The sequence below is a fragment of the Macrotis lagotis genome, chromosome 1 (assembly GCF_037893015.1).
Source record: "Macrotis lagotis isolate mMagLag1 chromosome 1, bilby.v1.9.chrom.fasta, whole genome shotgun sequence".
In the NCBI taxonomy this organism is placed as follows: Eukaryota; Metazoa; Chordata; class Mammalia; order Peramelemorphia; family Peramelidae; genus Macrotis; species Macrotis lagotis.
The window spans coordinates 539389304-539413441 of NC_133658.1; the positions used below are offsets into that span (position 1 = coordinate 539389304).

A 24138-nucleotide genomic window follows, 5' to 3' on the forward strand; every position below is an offset into this window, starting at 1 on the left:
ATAAGCTGCTAAAATTTGCAATATACTTTATTTTTTAATATCTGAAAAATCCATTTTTATCTTTGAAAAGAAATAGTGACTTGTTTTCAATCTGAATGCCTTGCAGAAATCCTTGGATTTTACCAAAATATGTGAATTGTAATGTCCTGCAATTTTCAGTAATATGCATCTTTTTTTGTCGTTATTCACTTTAGCCAAATATCATTATCCACTTCAACAAATAGTATTAGTTCATAAAAGGAATATAATATAGTCAAAATAGAAATGCAGAAAACTCTTTTCTTGTGCCTCTATCATAGTAAAATAATACCTTTCCTTCCAAAATGGAAGAATTTTGGCCATTAACCCCAAAGTGAGATTTTTAAAAATTTGTGCAAGGGGGAGATATAATGTTAATTGCTGTTATCTGGAAAAATCAGATAATGAATTCTTCTAGAGTGGATTTTCTCCTAAGGTCAAAAGATCAGACAAGTCATTGCCTTGGAGAAAGACTGTTTCATTCATTTCTTTTCTAAGGACTTTGTGCAATTCTGTCCTCTAGGCTATTAGCATTTTAAGATGTTTTCAATGATATTTGTGATATAAATAAAGCAATAATTAGCAATGTTTGGTTAGGAAAATTGCTGTTGGTATGTATAAAATATAATGAATGAAATACAAACTAAAGCTTGCAATCAAGTTTAACTTGATTCTTTATTGCTACAATTCTGACAATTCACTCAACTGTTAAGTGTTTTTTTAAAAAAAAAAAGTGAAAATAAGATTGTTCTGTAATATGAATGAATATAGAATTAAAAGTAAGGAGACCTGAGACCTAGTCTTTATTTTGGTTCACAATCTTGGTAAAAATAAGTCCTCAATTTCTTCAACTATAAAATGAGGGAACTGGATTAGATGATCTCCAAGCACCCTTCCAATTTTAAATCTATGACATTATGAATATATTCAAATCAACTAAACTTTACTGAACAGGCACTGATTACCATCTATGTTCCAGGCAACATTCTAAATCCTGGGAAAAGAAAGGCAAAAATGAAAACAAATCCTGCCTTTGGAAAGCTTACATACTACTGGAAGAGATATAGTCTACTGATTCTGCCAACAGTACATTTTATTTTTTGAAATTTAATTCTTAATTACTCTTTACTAGAAATATAGGTCAGAAATTGTCTCATATTCTTTTAACTGAGGCAAAAACAGCTAAAATTTAACAGTGGTCAAGAATTGGGGCAGCTAGATGGCACAATGGATAATGTGCTTGACCTGGAGCTAGGAAGACTCATCTTTCTGGGTTCATATCTGGTCTCAGAAACTTATTACTTCTGTCTCAGTTTCGTCTTCTGTAAAATGAACTAGAGAAAGAAATGGCAAACCATTCCAGTATCTTTGCAAAAAGAAAATGTTAAATGGTTTCACAAAGAGTTAGACATGACTAAACAATAACAAAACCAGGCGTTATCAGTATTTTTCCAATGCTTTTTTTGAGTTTTTTTATATTCATATTATATCTAAGCTCCCTTTGAGTTCTTAACATTCCAGAATTCAATTCAACAAATCATTACCTAATATCTACAGTATAAAAGATATTCACTATATTAGACCTGGGGAAAGGTTCAAATAATAAATATGAAAATTAGCATGATAAATGTAGCAAAATTTGAAAGAAATAGAGGTGGATGAAATGACAATATATTTATAAGAATGTGTGAATATAATTCTATTACTAATTGTTCTCAAGTTCATAATCTGGTAGTAGAGATCACACTAAAAACAACAGAATAGGAATTCCTAGAAGTATAAAATCCATGAAAAATGACTTTTAAGACAAGTTCTAAACTGTGGGGATGGAAAAATCTTCAGGGAGATGTTATGAGATAGATCTGTGTCTTGAAAGTAATAGTATTGCAGCTTGGGGGGAGGGGTGCAGGACAAGTTGGATGTTTTAAAGGAGAAGGTGACATTAGTAATAGGAGATGTCATAATCATAAAGAGAGAAAACATAAAGGAACAGGGCAAGTTCTACAAATAGCAATAGTTCATGAAAGAAAAACTTGCTTAAGATTCCATAGCTAGTAAGTAGTCAAAAATTGTCTGAAATATTAAGATATAAACAAAAGGTAAAAGGGAACAAAAATTTCTGAAACTTTAAAATTTTTTAACTGCAAGCGATTTCGTGTGTTGATTATCTACCTAAATGTCTTCATTTTGATTTACTTGTCTTTCTAGATGAAAGGGAATCTATTTTGAAAAAAAATAACTCCCTCCTTTTCCTTCTCTTTCATTGAGTCTCCAGATTGCAACAAGTAGACATGAGACTTCCCTTGAAGATTAGGAAGAACAGTTCACCCTGTTTCTCATCCTGACTAATGAGGCCTTTAACACAAGACAACTAAGACCTATGCCCTGCTTAAGTGAGCCTGATCTTGGGTTTTAGTTGCCTCATTTGTATTTGTTTCTTCTCGATTTTACATAAAAGAGGAATGATCCTGAGATGAATGTATTCAGGCTTAGCAGGGTCCCTTGCAAGTTATCTAGTTAGATAGACTATAGATGGATAGATAGATAGATAGATAGATAGATAGATAGATAGATAGATATGTCCATACATATATATACATACATACATATATATATATATATATATATATATATACAAACACAGAAATATAACTGAAAGCTAGGTGTAATGATGAGAACAAAAAATACTCAGAACTGACATTCCTGATTCCTACTTGCCATGTGTGACTCATTGCATGGGTAAGGCACTGGCCTTAGAGTCAAAAGGACAGGGGTTTAAATCCTAACCTCAGATACTTGGCTCTTACTATCTGTGTGACCTTGGGCAAGTCACTTAACCCTGATTACCTCACTTCCAGGACCATTTCCAGTTGTTCTGATTCATATCTGGCCACTGGACCCAATTTGAGATTGGTGACTTAGCCCATCCCCATCCCCTCATTCAAATACAATTCATGTGCTTGTCATGACATCACCTCCCTGATGTTGTGGTCTTCTTCAAAATTAAGGACAAAATAATTGAGACCTGATAAGTCCCCCAGTTGCTTCCAACGATTCACTTCCAAAGAGCATTTTGTGAATTAGAAAGTCAATCCCTTATTGATTTTGAGATGGCTATTCTATAAGTTCAAGAAGTTAGCTTAAGTAGTCCTAGGTGCTTTGGTCAAGCTGAAGGAAGGAGAACCTCATCCTAAAGTTAGGTCTTCTTCCTCTACTTCTAGCTCTCAGCTAAGAATTGGGTTTACCCTCCTACTTTTGGTCACTCCAAGAGAACTGGAATAATTTCCAGGATTTTGGTTCCGATAAAAAGACCCCAAATTGCTCATTATGTCAAACTCAAGTTAGCAACCAAATCTGGATTTATTCATCTCAGGTTCATTTCCCTTTCACCTAAAATAAAGAAAGAAAACACACAAAAGAAATAGCCTAAAATCCAGGATTAGGTTCATTTAAGCAGGGCATGGGCTTTAGCTGTCATGAGTTCATGGCCTCATGTTGTCTAAAGTTTATTCAGAGGAGGATTAAAAAACACAAGCTGAGGGGGGATAACTAACCCATTAAATGATGACCAGGACTAAAAAAAGAAATTGATAGTCTAGAAAATTGAGCTGAAACTAATAAAATGAAATTTATAAGTGATAAATGAAATGAGAAATGGACTAGGGTCCAGGAAATGAACTCTACCCTTCCTCACAACCTTCATGGGAAGTCCCAGAGCTACACAATATTGTCTAGAGGGTCAAAGAAAGAGAAGAAATGGAATTATTCCTTTTTTAAAAGCCCATCAAGTTTTGTGATCTCAGTTAATAATACCTGTTGGTGACTTCAAGAAGTAAAAGTAGAAGGCTTCATCAACCCCCTAAAGTGCCCTTTCAGAGTGAGTCACCAGAAGTGGCCAAGAGCCTCATTAGCCCCAAAGCTCTCAAACTCTGAATCACTGAATCATATTTGGCCAATAGAAATTAGCAATGGTAGATGTGTTCTGCCATTATATGCATAAACTTTTATAAATAAATAAATAAATAAATAAATATATATATATATATATATATATATATATATATATATATATATATATATATATAACTTTAAGACTAAAAACCAAAAAGATGGTATAAGGCATCTGATTATGGATTTTAGTAATATTTCAATTAACTTTTCTAAAGACAATTTGACAAAAGATAACTTACTTTAAAATCTTATATAGTACAGAATATATTAAATAGTTGGTTTCTTGCCCAAATCAGAAGCCCCTGCTCCTGCTTTAGGAGAAGCGAAAAATGTATAAATGTTTTGGGAAAGAATATCAATAACTCTGTTAAAAAATAAATCCTCAAAAGTATTAGAGAATGACAAAGTGTTTTCATAAGCATTTTACTTATTACTCTCGATGTCTCCAAAGAAAGGCAGCTATATGGCACAGTGGGTCAAAGTCAGGAAGACCTGACACAAAGTCATGTGACCTTGGCCAAGTCATTTAATCTTTGTTTGTCTCAGTCTCCCCAAATGTAAAATGGAATTAATGATAACACCTAAATCACAAGATGATTATAAGGGGTAAATGAAATAATATTTATAAAGCATATATCATAATTGCTGGCATATAGCAAATAATATTTGCTCTTCCTTCCATTGTTCTTATCACATACTGCTTTTTATGAAAGCTATTTCTGGACATATCATAACTTCCATTAGACTATAAGCTCCTTAAGGGAAGGTAGTAAGCTATTTCATCTCAATAACCTAGCTCTTAGTAAAAGTATCTACAACAGATTGGCCATATTTGGCAAGTTGAGTTAAATTGCACTATATCTAATAAAGATGTTAATGTATCAGTAAATAAATGATAAATTTTTAAACTGTGTACATTTTTCTTACACTAGGAGATTAAAAGTTCACTATCTGAAGATACTTTATGTACAGGTTATCACTAAAGAAAGACAAGACCATTAGGATTCTAGGGTCAGACACTATTAATTCAATTTCCCAATGTACTTAGAACCTAGAAACAACTGTTGCTAAATCTTCACTAGTTCCTAATTCTCATATAGCTAAACTATGATTGTCAAATATGGGCTGCTTTTTTGCTGATCAAATTAAAAAAGATCCAATTTTCCCCATAAATTAATTTGACTAATAACCAAAATGAAAATTTTTTTCTATTTATTAAAAATAATATGCTAAGGGGGCAGCTAGGTGGAGCAGTGAATAGAGCACCAGTCCTGGATTCAAGAGGACCTGATTTCAAATCTGTACTCAAGACACTTATAAATTACCTAGCTGTGTGACCTTGGGCAAGTCGCTTAACCCCATTGCCTTACCAAAAAAAAAAGAAAAATACAAAAAAAATAATATGCTAGTGGTCATATTTCTCACATGGTTGATTGAGTGACAGTTTACTATTCCTTTTAAGTGATGGTTCCTAAATACATCATATCTTGATTCAAGATTTTCAAAGAATGAGAAAGATTAAGAAGGTAACTCTAAGTGAGCAGCATAACATTCCCATTTTTAACAACAGCATATTCAAATATGTCATATACTTTGCTATGTCTTTAAAAAAATCTTCATAGAAGCAGTCAACTTTGCATCACAAATAAAAATATACATAAATAAGAATATATAGAGAAAATCTGATTATTTCAGATATTTACACAGGATAAATATTCAGTTGCTACTAAAATGACAGAAGCTGATATGCAAACATATTCTTCATTAAAATAATCCCATCCTGAGTGTTCTTTTTAAAGTTTTTGTTAATGTCTTGTTTCTCACATTATCATAGTTATCCTTAATATTCTTCCTCCACACCATCTCAGAGAGCTATCCCCTATTACAAATAGTATTTTTGAAAGAGGGGGGAAAAAAATCACCATAACTGATTGATACATTGATACAAAAACATATGTAATATGCAATAGCTATAAACCTCACACCTTTATAAAGGAGTGGGTTGAGGATATCCTCTTACATTTCTTCAAGTACTGTTTGATCTTTATAATTTTGTTATATTCCCATTTGATTTGGTAGTGCGTGATTTTTCTTTCCATTTACATTATAGTAGTTATTGTGTATATTGTTTTCTTGGTTCTTCACTGCTCCATATATCTCTCCATGTAGCTTCTTACAGCACAATAATATCCTATTACATTTATATATGATAATTTGATTAACTATTCCCCAATTGATAAGAAACTACTTTGTTTCCATTTTGTTGCTATCACCAAAAAGTGTTACTGTAAATAATTATGTATGAAGACTTTCTATCAAGAGCCAGCAATGTAATCTCTGGTTCAAAAAGAATGGATATCTTAGTCACTTTATTTATATAATTTTAAATTGCTTTCCAAATTTGTTGCACAATTTCATATTTCCACCAAATTATATTGGTGTGTCTATCTTTCCACAATCCTTAAGATATTGACAATTTCCACTTTTTTAATCCTCTTTACCAATTTTCAAGGTATGAAGTAAAACTTCAGAATTCTTTTGATTAATAATGATTTTTAGCTTTCTCATTTTTTCATGTGCTTGAGAATATTTTGCAGTTCTTCTTTTGATAAGTTTATTCACATCGTTTATCTATTGATGTCCTCCAATGTTCCAAGTTCCTCTTTTCTTCTGGCTCTATATTGCTTTTCTTGGAGATCTCAACAGCTCCCATGGATTTAATTACCATCTTTATGCTGATGATTCTCCAATCTATCAGTCTTGGTCCCAATCTCTCTGCTGATATCTCCAATCTTATAATTACTCTGCTTTTTCCAAAATCTCAAATTGGATCTCTCCTATTTTGATGGGGTGGGTTTTCTCAGTTTTTGAGAATTATTTGTGATGTATTGGTCCTATCCGTTTTTTTAAAAAATTTATAGAATTCTCCAGTAAATTCATCAGGACCAGGCATTAGTGGTGGTGGTGGTTGTTCCCTTTACCCCTTTCTTAGTATTTCATGGGGCAGTTAGATGGCACAATGTGTATATATATATACATATACATATATATATGCATATATATATCTTGTTATAAAGACATCTTTATCTTTCTGTCCATCAAAATCTGTGACAGTACATTCTCTTTCATAAATTGCATCTGGGTGACACAGTGGAGAGAATACAAGATCTAAAGTCAGGAAAACAAGCTCAAATTCAACTTTAGTCACTAGCTATATGACCTTAGACAAGTCACTTAATTTCTTTTTGCTTCATTTTAAGATGAGGCATCATCTTAAAATGGGGGTGATAGTAAATCCTACTTCCCAGGGTTGTTGTGAAAAATCAAATGAGATTAAAAATTGCACATATAGTATAACATCCGACACATTTTAAGCACTATGTAAATTTTAGCTATTAGTGTAAGTTACTTTAAACTAAATTGATTTCATTTTCTGAGATTTGATTAAGCTTTCTTTTTGGTCTTCTAATAATTTGGGCATTTTATATTTTTGAAGATATTCCTTTATTTCTTTTGCATTCTCAATTTTGCTAGCATATAGTTGTGTGTATAATATGTTCTATTCTGTTTTTATTCCTTCTGGTTTTGTCATGATTTTACTTTGTTCATTTAATTGATTTATTGATATGATTTTCAACCTTCTTTTAAATCAGATTAATTAGACTATCAACTTTATTTTTTTAAAAGAATCAAATCGGGGGTGGAGCCAAGATGGCGACATGAATGGATCGAGTCTTAGGAGCTCTCTGATAAAAACTCATAAACTAAGGATTCTAACTAAACTTTCGAGAGACAGAACCCACAAAGGGACCCAGTGAGGCAGTTCTCCTACTCAAGGTAACCTGGAAAAGAGCAGAAAGGCTCTGCTCCCCGGGGTCGGAGGTGAGGCCCGCCAGAGGGGTGGCCACCAGAGCCAAAGAACTTCAGCCTCCGGGAGGCAGCCCCAGGGCGCTGGGAGCCAAGGCTCACAGCAGCAGGGGAGTCTCCTGAGCTGCAGCCCCACCGGCACAAAGAGGGGGAACAGCGGGGGACCTCTGTTGTTTTTCTCCTAGTTAAGTAGATTTCCCCCCTCTTCTTTTCTTCGATTACTCTTGTTCATTAGTTTTTAAAATTTCATCTTCCATGCCCCTTCACAAAGAGATTTCTCTCACTCTATTTTTATTCATTTTTTCATGTCTACTTTAGATTCTCATTTTCTAGTTCGATTATAATTATCTATTTTTTCTATTAAAAAGGTCAAGTATCTAAAAAAAAGGTCAAGTATCCATTCTAGGCTCTCCATTCTAGGCCACTCTCTTGTAGTACTTGCCCCATAGATTCCCCTGTCCTACTGTGTTATTCTCCCAGAACAAAGTCAACTTCTGCAAAATGTCAGAAAAGACTGCTCCATGATAGGATCCTACTAGCAGCACTTTACTAATTATATATCTATCACTTGTTATTTTCTTTTCTCCATTTATCTCAAAATCCCTCTCAAGGTCGATTCCTTCCCACTCTCCCAAGTGCCAATTAACCCCAAGAATGCAGACTTTCCCCATTCCCAAGACAGGACAAGTGATCTTTTCAAACACCACACCCCAAGCATCTCTTTTCACAGAATATCTCTCTTCACTCACAGGAGCATTCTTTGGTAGAACCCCCTTCCACTACCAGAGCAAGGTCTTCTCTTCTCCTGGCCCATTTTCTTTACCCTATCCCCTACTATTTATCCATTCCCCAATATTCCTAGGATTACCTTCCACTCCCTGTTAGCTTTTGGTTCCCCTCCCCCATCTTTCATTTACCCTCCCATTTTGTAAGGCAGTATATAGTAAACCCTGTAGGCAGAGTGTCACCAGAATCTGTCCATTATACCCCCTATCTACCTCTTCAATTGTTGCTCTACCTGACATCTATCTTTATCCTTGTCTCTTTATGTACACTTAGAAAGATGTGTCCCTCTGGTCTCTCTGCTGTCTCTCTGCTGCTGTTACTGCATTCATTCACCCCTCTGGTATTTCTGTTGTTTGAGATGTTCAAAAAGTAAATAATCTTTTCAGGTTTAGTTTTATTTCTAAGAATGCTTCAAATGCCTCTTTATTATTGAATATCCATCTTTATAGGGTAGGACATTCTGGGTTATATTGTTCTTTGGAAGACATTATTCAATTACTTTGACTTTTTCTGATGGTTGTTTTCTGAGTTGTTTCAATATCCTTTCATTTACAAATGATCTTCCTCCTGTTTGTTTGCAGAACTTGTGGCTTTTTGAAATAAATTATTAAATTTTATAACTATGTGTCTTTGAGTTTGAAAATCTTTTTTCGAGACAATCTGTGAATTCTTTCAATGGATATTATTTCATTTTCTAAGTTCAGAGCAATTCTCTTCTATTAGTGCCTGCAATGAACTAAGGATGTTTTGTCCTGTTGTGTTCTTCTGGAATATCTGTGATGCATATGTTGTCTCTGAATATTCTGTCTTTGACATCAATATGCTTTGCTTAGATAGTGAATATATTTTCTTTCTTTATTTCTAGTTTTTGCGAATGATAAGGTTAAGTGACAAGTGACAAGGTCACTTAAGGTCACAGAGCTAGTAAGTATGAAGAGTCTGAGGCTATGGGAGAAGCTAAGTGAATAGAGCACCAGCCCTATAGTCAGGAGGACCTGAGTTCAAATGTGACTTCAGACACTTAATAATTACCTAATAATAACTGTGTGAACTTGGGCAAGTCATTTAACCCCACTACCTTGCAAAAATCGAACTCCCTCTCCCCCTCAAAAAAGTCTGTGGGTGAATGTGAACTCAAATGCTCCTGACTTTATTTCCAGTGCTCTGTACCACTTAGCTGTCTCAATATATTGTTTTTAATTTCTCTTCTTCTAGATTCTTCTAGATTCACTTCTGAGTATTTATATTTCTACTATATTGTTCTCTCTTTTGGTTCTTTAGTGAAACTTGTGATTTCAGATTTTTCCCCTATTCCCCTATACAGGCCATAAATTCTGCTCTTATAATTTTTATTGTACATTATGGTTCCATGTTTGTGTTGCAGTATTTACTCATAGAAGCCTGAATTTATTTATTAGATCTGGAAGTCATGTTTTCTTCTGATGTCAGTTTTCCCTGCTGATTTTTTGGTATATGTTCAAAGATTTTGAGTATTTTCCTTCCTGAGATCATGTTTTTTCCCCCTTCATTTTCTTCTGCTTCTCATTTTCTGATTCCCTCCTCTCCAATAATGATTTAACCAAGGGTTAAATCTCAAAGCATCTTAACTTCCACTCATGCTATTCAAGTTCTTGCTAACTAGGCTAGTTTTCTGCCTCAAGTAATCTGACATTAGGGTAGGGAAGATGGACACAAAATTGATCCTGCTAAATGCTCTTTCCTTCACACACACATACACACGCGCACACACACACACACACACACACACACACACACCCAGACACACACACACACATACACACACACACACACACCACTCCAAGAAGGGGGTATGGGGATGTGATGGGATGTTAAACTCTGTTTCAGACATATTTTGTCCCTTTTCCTCTGTTCCTAGATCTTCTGCAGAAATTCTTTGCAGAACATGCCATTACTTGATGGTTTCAGCTGAAGCACTACCAAGCACTGACCCCGAGTATCTCTAACAGCTTGAACAAACTTCTGCAAATTGGAGTCAGGATCTCCCTAACAAAAGGGAGAAGGAGCAGAAACCAGGATTTGGGAGTCAGTATTTTTGTTAGTCTAGAAGTTGGATTCTTAGTTAATGAAGACTTGCCACTGGTAGCTAGGAGGTGGGGGATGGGGTGCTGTATAAGTTGATGGCATTAATTCATGGGTTTGTTTTTGTTTGTTCTTGTTTGGGTTTTTTTAACCTTCTTTTGGACTCTATGTGACCTTTATCATGGAAACAGCTGAAGTCGCTATATCTTTGATATATAATTTCTGTTTTAGATATGTTAAGGGGATTAGAGAAAATGTCTCATCATGATTTTAGATGTATTCAGATTGCCATGGCAGATCTTACAGAGTCTGCCAACTGAGAAAAGCTATTGAATTATTATTGAATATTGGAGATGACCTGGTCAGATCTGTCATTTAGCAAGATTAATTTGACAACTGAATAGAGAATGGAGGATTGGGTAAAGACTTGAAGAGTAGGGGTGACAAATCATCTATTTCAATAGTCCAAGGTAAGGGACTGCCAAAGTGGTGGCAATATCAGAAGAGAAAAATGAGCATATGTAATGATATTTTAAAAGGTAAAAATCAATAGACCTTGGCAAAAAATTGAATATAGGGGAAACGATTAATAATAAACTTTATAGTTCATCCCAATTGTCTTATATTTTCCCTAATCTAATTTGGGGGTTTGTTCCATTGTTCATAAGAAATGACCCATCTCACTAGAGTTATTGTAAAGCCCACATTTGATTGAAGTAAAACTACAATACAGAAACTAGAGGAAAGTTTTAGTTGCTTGAGACATATCTTCAAGATATTTTTTCTGCAACTTTGCTATATACTTACCAAAGGAATACTTTGAAGCCACCAATAATCTGCAACAAATTGTTGCTCAAGCACTGAAAAGTATAATTGCTTCAAGGAGTTTCCATCTTTAAATTACTGTTGAAAAATCCAGGTCAAGTTGGTAATGACTTTCAATCAATTTCATCTTTCAACTTTTCAACTGAATGACCTTTGTGAAACTATTGCAAGCTCAGCCCATTTCCTAGGTAACAGTTGTCAACATCGAAAAATTAAGTGTAACTTAGAAGTTTCTCTTCTTGGAAATCCCAACCCAGATGCCAACAGCCAAATGCCAAAGATTAAACAGAAAATAAAAAAGTGACAAGGACATAATCAGTGAAAGGATACAAAATCAATCTCACTAAAAGATATTAAAAGACTTTAAATATTCTTTTAAAATAAAAGACAATGGGCATAATAAAAACAATTAAAGAATTGCTATTATTATGGTGTAGCTAGCTCTCAATTCTAAATTAATTCATGTTGTCTTGTTCAAAAATAAATCTGAAAATCCTAATGATGTAAGAAGTGAGGAAGAGGAAGGAATTGCTTATTTCCAAAACACCTGCTGAAACCTTTTGAAATCTTAGGAATGGAGACCAGAACTTAGTTCTTCTTTGTAGAAAACTCCTTCTATAAATGCAGGTCAGAACTTTCTCTTCAAAATATAGTATCAGAATGTTTCTTAAGGGAATCAGTTCTTTTTTTTTTGGCATCGTTCTTAAAATGTCATCTTTTCTGGGAATCCTCAAGCTCTTTTCATTGGTTATAGGAGGTCAAAAACAAAGATGCTTTATATTCTAATATTCAATTTCTAATATTCTAAATATTAATAAAGTTCTTTGAGGAGAGTCCTCAATAATTTCTAAGAATAGAAAGGGATTCTGAGATCAAAAAGTTTGGTACTAATTCACTGAAAGAATAAATGACTTGTCCAGGATCACAAGCTAGTATGTGTCAGAAGCAGGACAGGACCCTAGATATTTCTAGCTTGAAAGATGGCTCTTTATCTACTTCATCATGCTGCCACTTTCTAATTTTAATTTACTATTGTTTTCATTTTTAAATCTTCTAAAATTCTTAAGGTAACATAAACATTTTAGTCCTTCAAAAGACAAAGGAAAATCTATAGTTGCCACAAACAAGACAAATATGTAACAAGTGTATTAGCCAGGACCATTTCTTTTTCTTTTCTTCTTTTTCTGAGACAATCAGGGTTAAGTGACTTTTTCAAATATGTGAGCTCAAATTTGAACTCAGATCCTCCTGACTTCAGGGCCAATGTTCCATCTCTAAAACCATCTAGCTGCCCTGATCTGAAACATTTCTTAGAGGAAAAAAATTAAACTAGACTATGTTTTTTTAATTCCATTTCATCCTACAGCAAGAATGTGCTTGGCGGGGGGGGGGGGGGATGTTTCTAGCTTAATATGCTTTTCTTTTTGGGTCAGTTAAGAAAAGAAAAGAAACAATGTAACAGTTGAATCCATTCTGGATTTGGAGTTCAAGGACTCCTAGATTCAAATCCTAATTTGGCTTCAGTCAAGTCATAAAACTTTTCTGTACTTCGGTTTCCTGATCAGCAAAATGAGAGTACTACACTAGCTAACTTCTAAGGTCCCTTCCAGCTCTAAACTGGTGGTGTAAACCACTAAAGCTTTCAAAAGTGTCATAAATTTATGATGTATATTACTATCAATCTTATTCTTCCCACCCCTCCACCCCCAAGTACAGTGGAAAGGTATATTCTTACTAGCATCCAGACTATTACATAGCACCTGACTCACAGTAAACACTGAATAAATGTTTGTTGGATTGAGTTGAACCCCATGCTGGAAAACAGGACTAATACCCACCTGATGGGCTAGCTGCATTATTTTCGTCTTTTCCAATATGTACTGGTGTTTCAGGTGAAATGATCTGACCTGCAGCATATCCAAATCAATGTGCACTAGTGAACCATGATATAAGGGGGCTCAGTTATATTTACTCTTTCACAAAGGCATTTCTTAGAGAAATCCAAGCTTGGAGATTTGGAAAGTCTATTTTACTGTCATCCAAGGCAATGAGAGAGACACTTTGATTGCATATCTTGGAGTATGGTAGAGAAAGTTCTTAATTAAATACAATAAATCCTTTGCCTCTGACATCTTGTGGTGCAATTAAAAAGAGCCCTTGAATATGAGGCACTGGATTTGAATCCTAGCTTTTTTATTTGCTAATTATGTGTCCTTGAGAAAATCAATTAATGTCTTTGGCCCTCAATTTCCTCATCTATGAGATGAGACAGTTGAAAGTGATCACAAAGTTGGCTTTCAACTCTAAATCCACAATCCCATGAGACACCAAAGATTCCAAGAGAATTATGATTTAAAAAAAACAAAACAAAACTAAGACTTTCTACCTAGGAGATGAAGAACACCATCATCTTAGAAAAAGAAAAAACTATGAGCTTTATCTCAAAGATCACACTAATTTTTTTTTTAGTTTTTTGCAAGGCAAATGGGGTTAAGTGGCTTGCCCAAGGCCACACAGCTAGGTAATTATTAAGTCTCTGAGACCAGATTTGAACCCAGGTACTCCTGACTCCAAGGCTGGTGCTTTATCCACTATGCCACCTAGCTGCCCCCATCACACTAACTTCAAATAGATTTTTTTTTATTCTTATTGAATAATTTCTAAGTTTTGTTTTAGGGACAGAGGTAGTAAAAATCAAGTGACTGTTAGGATCATATCTTTCATAAGGCTGCAGAAATTTATATACAAAATAAGTGACTTCAGTGGCTATGATAAGTTTATTAATATGAAGATATCATACTGACAGGCACAAGTCCCCCCAAAATACAGTAAAAGAAAAAGCGATGTCTTTTCTTCCATTAGTCCCGTGTAAGGTATTATAGATATACAACATCAGTGACACTGAGTTACCAAGATATATGCACTTCAGTTGCTAAAACATCCACAAAGTTTAATGATTTTCCCTCTTTGTGGACAGATCAATCAGCATTAATTTCAATAAAATGACACAAATACTAAAAAGATTGTTTAAAAAATCCATATGATGATCTGCCTAAATGAGACAGAACCTATTTTTTGTGAAATATTGGACATGTTTAATTCTTTAATGATTAAATTATGTGGAAACATGCCAATTGTGCTCCATGGTACCCACTTAACTCTGTCTTCATATTGATACTTCTTTGATTTTGAGGTTGATCTAAGTTTGCTTGGCAAATTCCATCTCCTATCAGGCCAAATAATAAATCAAAAGTCAGTGCTTTCTGGCAAAATCACACTTAATTGCTTAGACTTGGGTTAGTTGAAAGAAACAAAGCCAGCAAAACTTGCCAGGAAAAAATACAGTAAATTTAACACTTACTGCTTTGAGGTCTTCATTAACATAAGTATCATTCATTATAAACTTAGGGTAGCCGACCTTTGCCAGAACGGCTCTTGCCTTGAAAATGAAAAGAGAAAAAGAAAGTCAGAATCTGATCATTTAAACCACTTGTAGTAAAAAAAAAAAAAAAATACAGTGTGCTCAAAAGGGTGACTTTCATCTACAAAGTTAAAGGAATTTCAGAATTTCTTATATAGGACCAGCCCCTTGATATAAAGATAGAAAGTATATCAACATTTCACAGCACTGAGGAAAATGTCGTCAACACTAGACTTTGGCACATGTAATGAGTACTTATTAAAACTTGACAACATGATCATTAAGTTTGTGAGATTGTAGAAAACTCAATGAAAATAATGAGACTCTCACATGACACCCCCCCAAACCTAACTCAGAGAGGGGGGAACTCCAAAACACACTGAAATATAGACTCACAAGACATTAAAATTGAAAGGAACATTAAGGTCATTAAACCCTATTCCATCATTTCATAGATGAGGCAGCAAAGGCATATCTTTGAGATCCCATGAAAGAAGTGACTCATCTGAGATCCCATGAGATCCAAAATGAAGTTTTTAAAAATGTTATGAATGTATTCAAGAAACAATAGAGGACACATAAAACTGATCTTATTTTGTAAATGAGTTATTAAATAGCATCTATTTTAAATAAAAGCCAATTCATATATCAGGATCAGCACAGTTGGAATTAAGGTATTAGGAAATCTGACCCATGGTGGTTCATGGTGGATAACAGTTTTTGCTCCAATGAAAATGCAAATACAGAATCACTGAGCTTTTTTCAGCTACTATGGCAACATCAGTTATCCTTTATTCCTAGAGATTAAGAAAGTGATCAAACCAAAGTTGCCACATATGATGCAAACATCAAATGGTAGCAGTAAACAACAAAGCAAGGAGATTTAAAACCCAAGCCTAACTTAGTATTTTTTAAATACTACAAAACCAGTTAAAATACAAGTTAGAACACAGATTCAAGTATAACAGGAATCAATTTCTCTCTCTCAAAATATTACAGCACTCTATAGGAACATCTTGACATAAGAACCTTCAGTTCTAACACTAGTTGTTAGGATTTAACCCTGAAAGAGATCTCAGGACATAGCTCTTCCAACTTCTTACAACTCCTCTATATTGAGAATTTACCATCATATTATTGAATTTACAGCTTTCCCTAGAACCAACCTGTATAACAATGACTACTGATAAAAGTCCAAGAGTAAAAAAAAAGCTGAGACATAAATAAAATAATTCTTGAAGAGCATGATTCTTCTGGAACCTTCTAATGCATTATAACAATGAATTTTCATCCCCCTCTCTTGGAGTTCTATTCTAAGTAATCTGCCCTATTTCAAGTTACAAAGACTATATTATGTTCTATACAGTCCTTGTAAATCACAAAACCCTTTTTGCATTGCTGTGACATGTAAGGAAGCAAGAAATTCATGAAAAAAAATTCATTTCATTTTTCCTTGGGCATAAATATTAGATTTCTCCTCACTCCACCCATCATTCCAGAGATGCAAAATAATTTGAGTTTTCCATACTTTGACAACTTTTTCACCACATTCAGTGTATCACCTACAGTCAGTAAAAGTATTAGATTCCAAACTCAATTCATATTTCTGGGTACTTCTGGAAAAATCATTTATTTTTAAGCACTCACCATAAACACTTGTAGGCATACAATGAAACTGTTAGGTCCCAAAGAGATCAAAGAAATAGGAAAATGATACATAAGTGCAGAAATATTTATAGCAACTCTTTTTTGTCATAGGAAAGAATTGGAGGTTAGAAGGCGCCCATCATTGGGGAATATCTAAATAAAATATGGTATGTAAAAGTAATAGAATCATTGAACTTTGTTCATCTACTGTGGCAACAACATTTATCCTTTATTCCCAAATATTAAGTAAGTGATCAAACCAATGTTGACACATATAATACAAACATCAAGTGGCAGCAGTAAATAATAAAGCTATAATAAAACTATAATGATGATAGAGACAGTTTCAGAAAATCCCAGGAAGATGTGATTGATTTGATGCAAGGTGAAATGAGTAAGGAGAACAATTTCTACAATAAAAACATTATAAAGACAAACAACTTTCAAAGACTTAAGAACTCTGACCTATGCAATGAATAATCATGATTCCAGAATACTGATGGTGAAGCATACCACGCAACTCCAGGTAGAGAAGGAATGGACTCAAAGTACAGAATGAAATATGCCTTTTCAGACTTAACCATTTGTAGAAGTTTATTTTACTTAACTACATTTGTTACAAGAATTTATTTGTTTGTCTTTCCCTAGCTTTTTTATCCTGTGTGATTCTTGTCCATTCCTTACTAAATAAATCTTTTGCAGAAGATCTGGCTAATAGACTGCCTTCTAAAGGCTTTTGTAATCTTCTGTGGGTCTCAATGAAGATGTAAAAAGATATAAACTTATAAAGGTAAATTCTAAAATTTTCTATATATGTCAGTTAATGCTATTATCACCACATTTAATAACAATAATAACTATAATCTTCCATGCTAATAGATGAAAAAACATGAAGTCCAGTGAGGTAAAGTGATTTACTAATAAAACACAAAAAATAAATAGCAGCACTGGTTTGACACTTTGTATCCAGGTCGTCTGATTTCAAATCCAATGTTCTGCTACTGCATCATTCAATCAATAAAATTGAATGTATTGGCACGATGTATAAGCATTATGCTAAGCATTAGAAATACAAAGAAAGGAATTTTTAAAAATCCAGTCCTTACTATCAATAATCTAATGGAGGAGATAACATACAAATGACTATGTACAACAAGATACAAAAAGGAAGCCAAAAGGTAGATATGAGGAGAAAATTGGCAGGTTTGGAGTAGATCCAGTGAAAATATTCAGAGTCAGGAGGCCACTGTAACTAGATTGCAGAAAATGTAGAGGGAGTGAGATTTAAAAATCCTAGTAAGGTAGGAAGAGGTCATGTTATGAAAAGCTTTAAAAGCCAAACAGATGATATAATATTTGATCCTGGAGGTGACAATCCAAGAAATTTTTTGAAAGTGGGGGAGATGAGGTGGCTAGGTTGCACAGTGGATAGAGCACCGGCCCTGGAGTCAGGAGTACCTGAGTTCATGGTCAAATTAGTGCTTAAGGAAGATCTATTTAATAACTGGGCAGAAAAAGGACTAGAGGAGGGACAGACTTAAGGCAGGGAAATGAGCTAACAGACTTTTACAATAGTCCAGGGATGAGGTGATGAGGGCCACAGAAGGGTAGTCAGTTTCAGTAGGCAGAAAGGAATATCTATAAGAGATGTTATAAAAGTAGACCTGTCAACTGAATGAATATGGTGGGTGAAGAGGAGTGAAAAATTTACAAGCCCAAGAGACTAGAAGGATAGTGGTACCCTTGATAGTGACAGAGAATTTAGGAAAAAGAGAGAGAGTTTAGGAGAGAAATAATGGATTCAATTGTCCACTTCGGGAAATTAATGTGTCTATGAGCCATTCATTTGGAGATATCCAATAGGCTAGTTGGAGAAATGAGATTGAATGTCAGCATAGAGGTTAAAATCAGAAAAAATAGACCTGGAAATCATTTGCATGAGATGATAATTGAGTCTGTGGAAATTGATAAGATCACCAAGCAAAACAGAGTGGAGGAGAAAAGAAGAAAAGAGAGTCTTAGGGAACACAGATTTACCAGGCTTGATGCAAATGAGGATCCAGCAGAGGAAAAACAGAAGAAATGGTAGGAGTGTGTTAAGAGTGTCAAAGTCTACAAAGAAGTTAAAAAGGATAAGGACTGAGAAAAGACTATTATATTTGGTGATTAAGATATCTCTGGAAAGTTTGGGAAGAGCTATTTTGATTAAATGATATATCAGGAAACCAAATTATAGAGTTTTAATGGGAATAAGAACAAAGAGACACCTTTCTCTAGTGTCCTCAAGTTTAGTCATGAAAGGTATAGAAGGCTAGAAGGGATTGAAGGATCAAGTGAGGAGTCTTTGGGGACAGGGAAGAATATATATTTATAGGCTGTATGGAAGAAATTAGTAAATAAGGAGAGATAAAATTATTGAGAGATTTGGGAGGATAAAGGGGGGAAACTGCTAGAGAAGATGAGATGGACTGGGATCACTTGAGCAAGAAAGATCCTTGGCAAGAAGGGTCACCTCTTCCTGTGAGACAGAGGTAAAGAAGATAATGTAAAACCATGCTGCTTTCAGGAGATACCATACTAACCCACAGGTTCAAAGATTTCTAGAATGTGAGAGTTATAAAGGACTTTAGAAATAATTTAAAATAAATCTGTAATATAATACATATAGAAACTAAGGTCCAGAGAGGGAAACAGCATATCTAGTGCCTTGTATCAGATTTACTGAGTATAGAGAAGAGAAGGCACATCATGAAATAGTCAACCACTAGGCAGTAAAATTTTTGGTCAAAGCAAATATTGAAATGACCTACCAAAGCAAGGACTGGGAACATTGGGCCTGCGGTCACATATGGCCTGAGAAATCAGCTGTCAAAGTTACTGAAGTTGGGACTTGAAATCCAATACATTTAAGAGGTTTTTAGGAGTGAATTAATTAAATGTGTGATCAAATATAACAGATGAATGATGTTATAAATATCCAAATGGCCCTTGGTAGAAAAAATGTTCCCCACTTCTGTACTAAATAAAGCATAGAGGTTGTTGTCTGTATCCATTGAAGGAACCATCATTTTTGTTTAGTCAATTACTGGGGTCTTTGTGACCCCATTTGGTGTTTTGGTGGCAAAGATACTTGGAGTGATTTACCATGTCCTTTTACAGTTCATTTAAAAGATAAGGAAACTGAGGCAAATAGGATTAAGTTTTTTTGTCCAGGATCACACATCTAGTAAGTGTATCATATGGAATTTGAATTCAGATCCTCCTGATTACAAGATCAGTGCTCTATGTCCTGAGTCACCAAGCTGCTCTATGGGAACACTAGAATTGATGAAATTATTAACTGTTGAAATAGAAAATGGGACAGTAGAAAGAGCAATGCATTTCAACTCAGAGAACTCAGGCTCTCATCCTACTTATGTCACTTACTAGCTATGAGATCGTGGGCAAGTCATTGAACTAGATGATTTCCTAGTTCCCCTTCCAGCTTTAAATCTATGGTCCATAGAACCCTTGTGTAAAATCAGACCTAAATGGGGAAAATAGAGCAGCTGGCAGATTATTGAAACATCAATCCTTGTTCTAGCTACTTTATCTCTTTTGCTAGATTTTATAGAACTTGTTTAATAGTACTTTTAACCTGTAAGAAGTTCCTGGCAATGGAGCACAACTTACTTCCAACCCACAGGGCAGCTTTCCATTAAACTTTGTGTCATTCATAATTTTAATTCTTTGGATAATGTTGTCTTCTAAAAGTCATAGTAGTATAGTATGCCAAATTCCTCTTTCTAAGAAGAAGAGAATGTCAAAGAGGGTATCATTGAAAATGTTTTACAATTTTTCCTCCTCCAAAAAAATATAATAATTACAATTATAATATCTTAAATGTATATAAAACTTTACTTACATTGGAAAGGAAAGACCTTTGATCTATTTGACTCTCATCACATTTATACTATATTAATACAAATATAGGCCAACTCCCAAAAAACTACAGTGTTCCAGAATTACAGTTTAAAATGCATTGAGACATTTATTACATCTTACAGAGGTTACAGACCTAAAATGCAATCTCTTTGAAAGCAAATATCTAGATATGAGAATTACTTCCATTTGATTCTAAAAGGGACAAAAACAGTATTTTGTAAAGAAATATTTAAATCACCTGATAAGGGATGCAAAATATTGCTGTTGTCATAGATGACTATTTTGATGCCTTCAAGGATTAGGAAAAAAATCATTCTGGTTTTATAAAAATTGCTAAAAGTTTTGTGTGTGAGGAAAATTTTCAATGGATTTTGAGCAATTTTTGGACAGAAAAGAATTGTGGCATAAATATAAATACTAAAAATCACTTTGTCAAAGATGTAGGACAATGATTCATTTGTATGAACAGTTTAATGGGAGAGAGGGAATAAGAAGAAAAAAGGAATGAGGGAAAGAAAGGAAGAAGAGAGAAGGATAAGGAAATGAGGAAGGAAAGATAATTCCATACTGCCAATAGAAACAGAGAAAGCTATTATGGTACTCTCTCAACATTGGTGGAGATGAATACCTCTCACATTTGTGAGGGAAGAAGCAGAGTTAGCAAAAGCAAGAGAGAGAAGAGATTCACTCTCTTTGTACTCAAGTTGCTTCAACTCTTCAAGTTTCTTGGAACTTCTACAATCACTTCAGGTGGATATTCATGTTCAGATGCTCATGTTAGAGCTGTTCATGCCCAGAAGCCCAAAACATACCTCTAATAGGAATGAGATTTCATAGTTTGTTCATGATACTGATAAAAGCCTTAGATTTCTTATTAACTCCTAAATATAACAGTTTTCCTGGCAAAGATACTGGAGGGATTTGCCACTTCCTTCTCTAGTTCATTTCACAGATGAGGAAACTAAGGCAAATAGGGTTAAGTAACTTGCTAGTAAGTTTCTGAGACAGGATCTGAACTCAGGAAGATCAGTCTTACTGACTCCAAGTCCAGTACTCTATCCACTGCACCATCTAGCTGGACCTCAGTTTAACTTTCTATAAAATAAGGAGTTAGACCACATAATCTCTAAAATCTTTTCTAATTCTGATATTCTAGGACACTATGAACCTGCGGGTTAACTTTGAGATTCAGAATAGGGGATCTGATCTTGAAGATATGTTCTACTGATATCCAATGGATTTATTATGGCTGCTGAATAACACAATTGGTTTGCATTTCCCTAATTCACAGACATTGGTCAATCTGGTCAATCAGGGAAGTCATTTCCAGGACCAGATCAGGAACAGAAATCTATAGTTATTTGTTTAATTTGTTAATACTAATAAAGCAGACATTGGCAAAAAAATTTAGGATCTATAATTTTCATACATTATCTCATTCATCCCTTCACAAGATATAATAAGATAGGTAAAGTATTATCATCAGCATTTTACAAATAAATAAATTTACATAATGATATCATAAAAAGGTGATATGATTCCTAAGTCCTGAGTTAAACACCAATACCCTTCCCATTACAGTAACAGTTGGTATTTGAACTCAGATATTCTGAAAAATAAGCAGCACACTTTGTAGTATACTTACCTGGTAGCCTGTTTTAGTTAAGGAATAAGTAAGAGTCGATGAACTTAGAATCTACAAAAATAGAGTTTTTATGCCAGGATTCTTAATAAGAATCCAATAAGTGAAAAAATATGATAGGAATAAAACTCTCCAATTGCTCCTTTTCCCAGAATTTTCTACAAGATTTTTATTTTTTTATATACTTAAGAAAAAAATTAGCTATTCTGGAGTGTAAAACCCAGTGGCATATTGTTTTTACACAGATGACTGAACTGTTTGAAAGATTAGTTAACTTAAAGGCACTACTTCAGATTTTTCAAAGCTATCTACTATTAGGCAATCTCAAGTAGGAAAACTCATTTGTTTTAATTCTCACTGACTTGGCTATTTAAATGAGGCAGGTAAATCTCCAATGTCTTGCATATATTTTAATTTGATCACTTTAATCACTTAATTAAACAGCCTTAGTGTGGTTGAGACATAATCGAGCCTCTTAACATTTTTTTTAATTTAACCAAACTGTGAAACAAAATACAACAGTTGATGAATGATTGCCCTTTTAGAAACAATTTGCAGGGCAACTTTCAGGAATAAGCACACAATAGCTTAGCCTTTCCAACGTTGAGTTTTCACTGATGAGTTTCTGTTCTGTACTAAGCAATAAACATCAGTCAACACTAGTAGAATGTATGTCAGCAAGAGGTTCTGAAGGAAAAGGAATGGCAACCAAATGATTGGATATTTTAAATACTGTGCTCAATATCTATCACCCTAAGCCCAGCTAATGGTGTTTCTAATAATTAGTTAGAGAACTAATGCAAACCTTCACAACATTAATATCCTTTGGGGCTATCAAGATCCCCACACAGAAGTAACATTGTTATCTAACAAATCAGATTTTAGTTTCTGGGTTAGAAGAATGGCAGTGATTTATTATGAACCTATGAAAAACTTAATTTAATCCTGCAGATTTATTTTTCTGCCTGCCTTACAAAAGGGACCAGTGTGTGGATGGGGAGTGAGTTGAGGAGGGCAATGGGAATAGTATTGTCATAAATGTGACTTACCACTATGGGCAGAAAAGCAGTATTGACGTCAGTGTCATTTTTTTTTATATGTGGAAATGTAGTTTGCTGCAGAGACCATACTGATTGTGACTCAAGGGTCCTTAGAAAGCCATAAAAAGAATGCAATGTGCTATTTTAACACTATTCATTCTTTTTTAAGAATAAATTTTATGGTAGTGTTTATTTTTCCATCACTTAAATTTCTCCTGTATCTCTCTGAGAGCAATTCCTTATAAGAAATAATTTTTTAAAAAAGAAAAGAAGGAATAAGGGGAAAATCAGCAAAACTAATCAATATATCAAAAACATCTGATATTACTGGCAACACCCAACAACTCCCATTTCTGCAAAAATCTGGGAGATAAAACCTTTCATTCTTTAGGAAACAAACACATATCTCTCTCATCAATCTTTCACTCTCTCATTCCAGTTTCCCTGAATGAGGCAGTGAGACTTGTACCTGGAGTCATAAGAACAACTGAGTAACCAGTTTACATGTCCATTCTACATAGGGTGTATGTATTTCCTTTTGTTTGTTGTAAAGGAAAGGCCCTGGTCTTAGAATTGAGAAACCCTCACAGCCAGGTGATTCCAAGCAAGTCACTTAACTTCCCTGATCTTTGTTTCTGTCCTCCTCATCTTTGCATCATCTCTCTCCCTTGGTGAATATACACATACACATACACATATACACATTTATACATATACATTTGTGTATAAATCTATACAGGAGTTCTACAGACCTTAAGGCATTTACCAATGTGATAAAGTGTTGTTGTTCACCTGAACAGAAGCAGTTGACACCACTAACTACAATTACTCATAGAAACAAATATATTTATCTTTAGAAAAAAGCATCAAAATTGGAACTAGACCTACAAAATCCTTTATGCTTAACTTGTAAGTCAATATGTCTGTTCCTCCCAAGGATGAAGATATTATCACTT

General features: G+C 34.3%; 1 protein-coding gene across 1 annotated transcript in view; it reads right to left on the reverse strand.

The window, feature by feature from the left end:
• The window catches only part of PHEX (phosphate regulating endopeptidase X-linked), a 256040-nt gene that overhangs the window by 65196 nt on the left and 166706 nt on the right, over nucleotides 1-24138 (reverse strand). The window contains exon 13 of the mRNA XM_074214253.1: nucleotides 14870-14947. Within this exon, the coding sequence (XP_074070354.1) occupies nucleotides 14870-14947 (78 nt within the window). The remainder of the gene's footprint in view (nucleotides 1-14869; nucleotides 14948-24138) is intronic.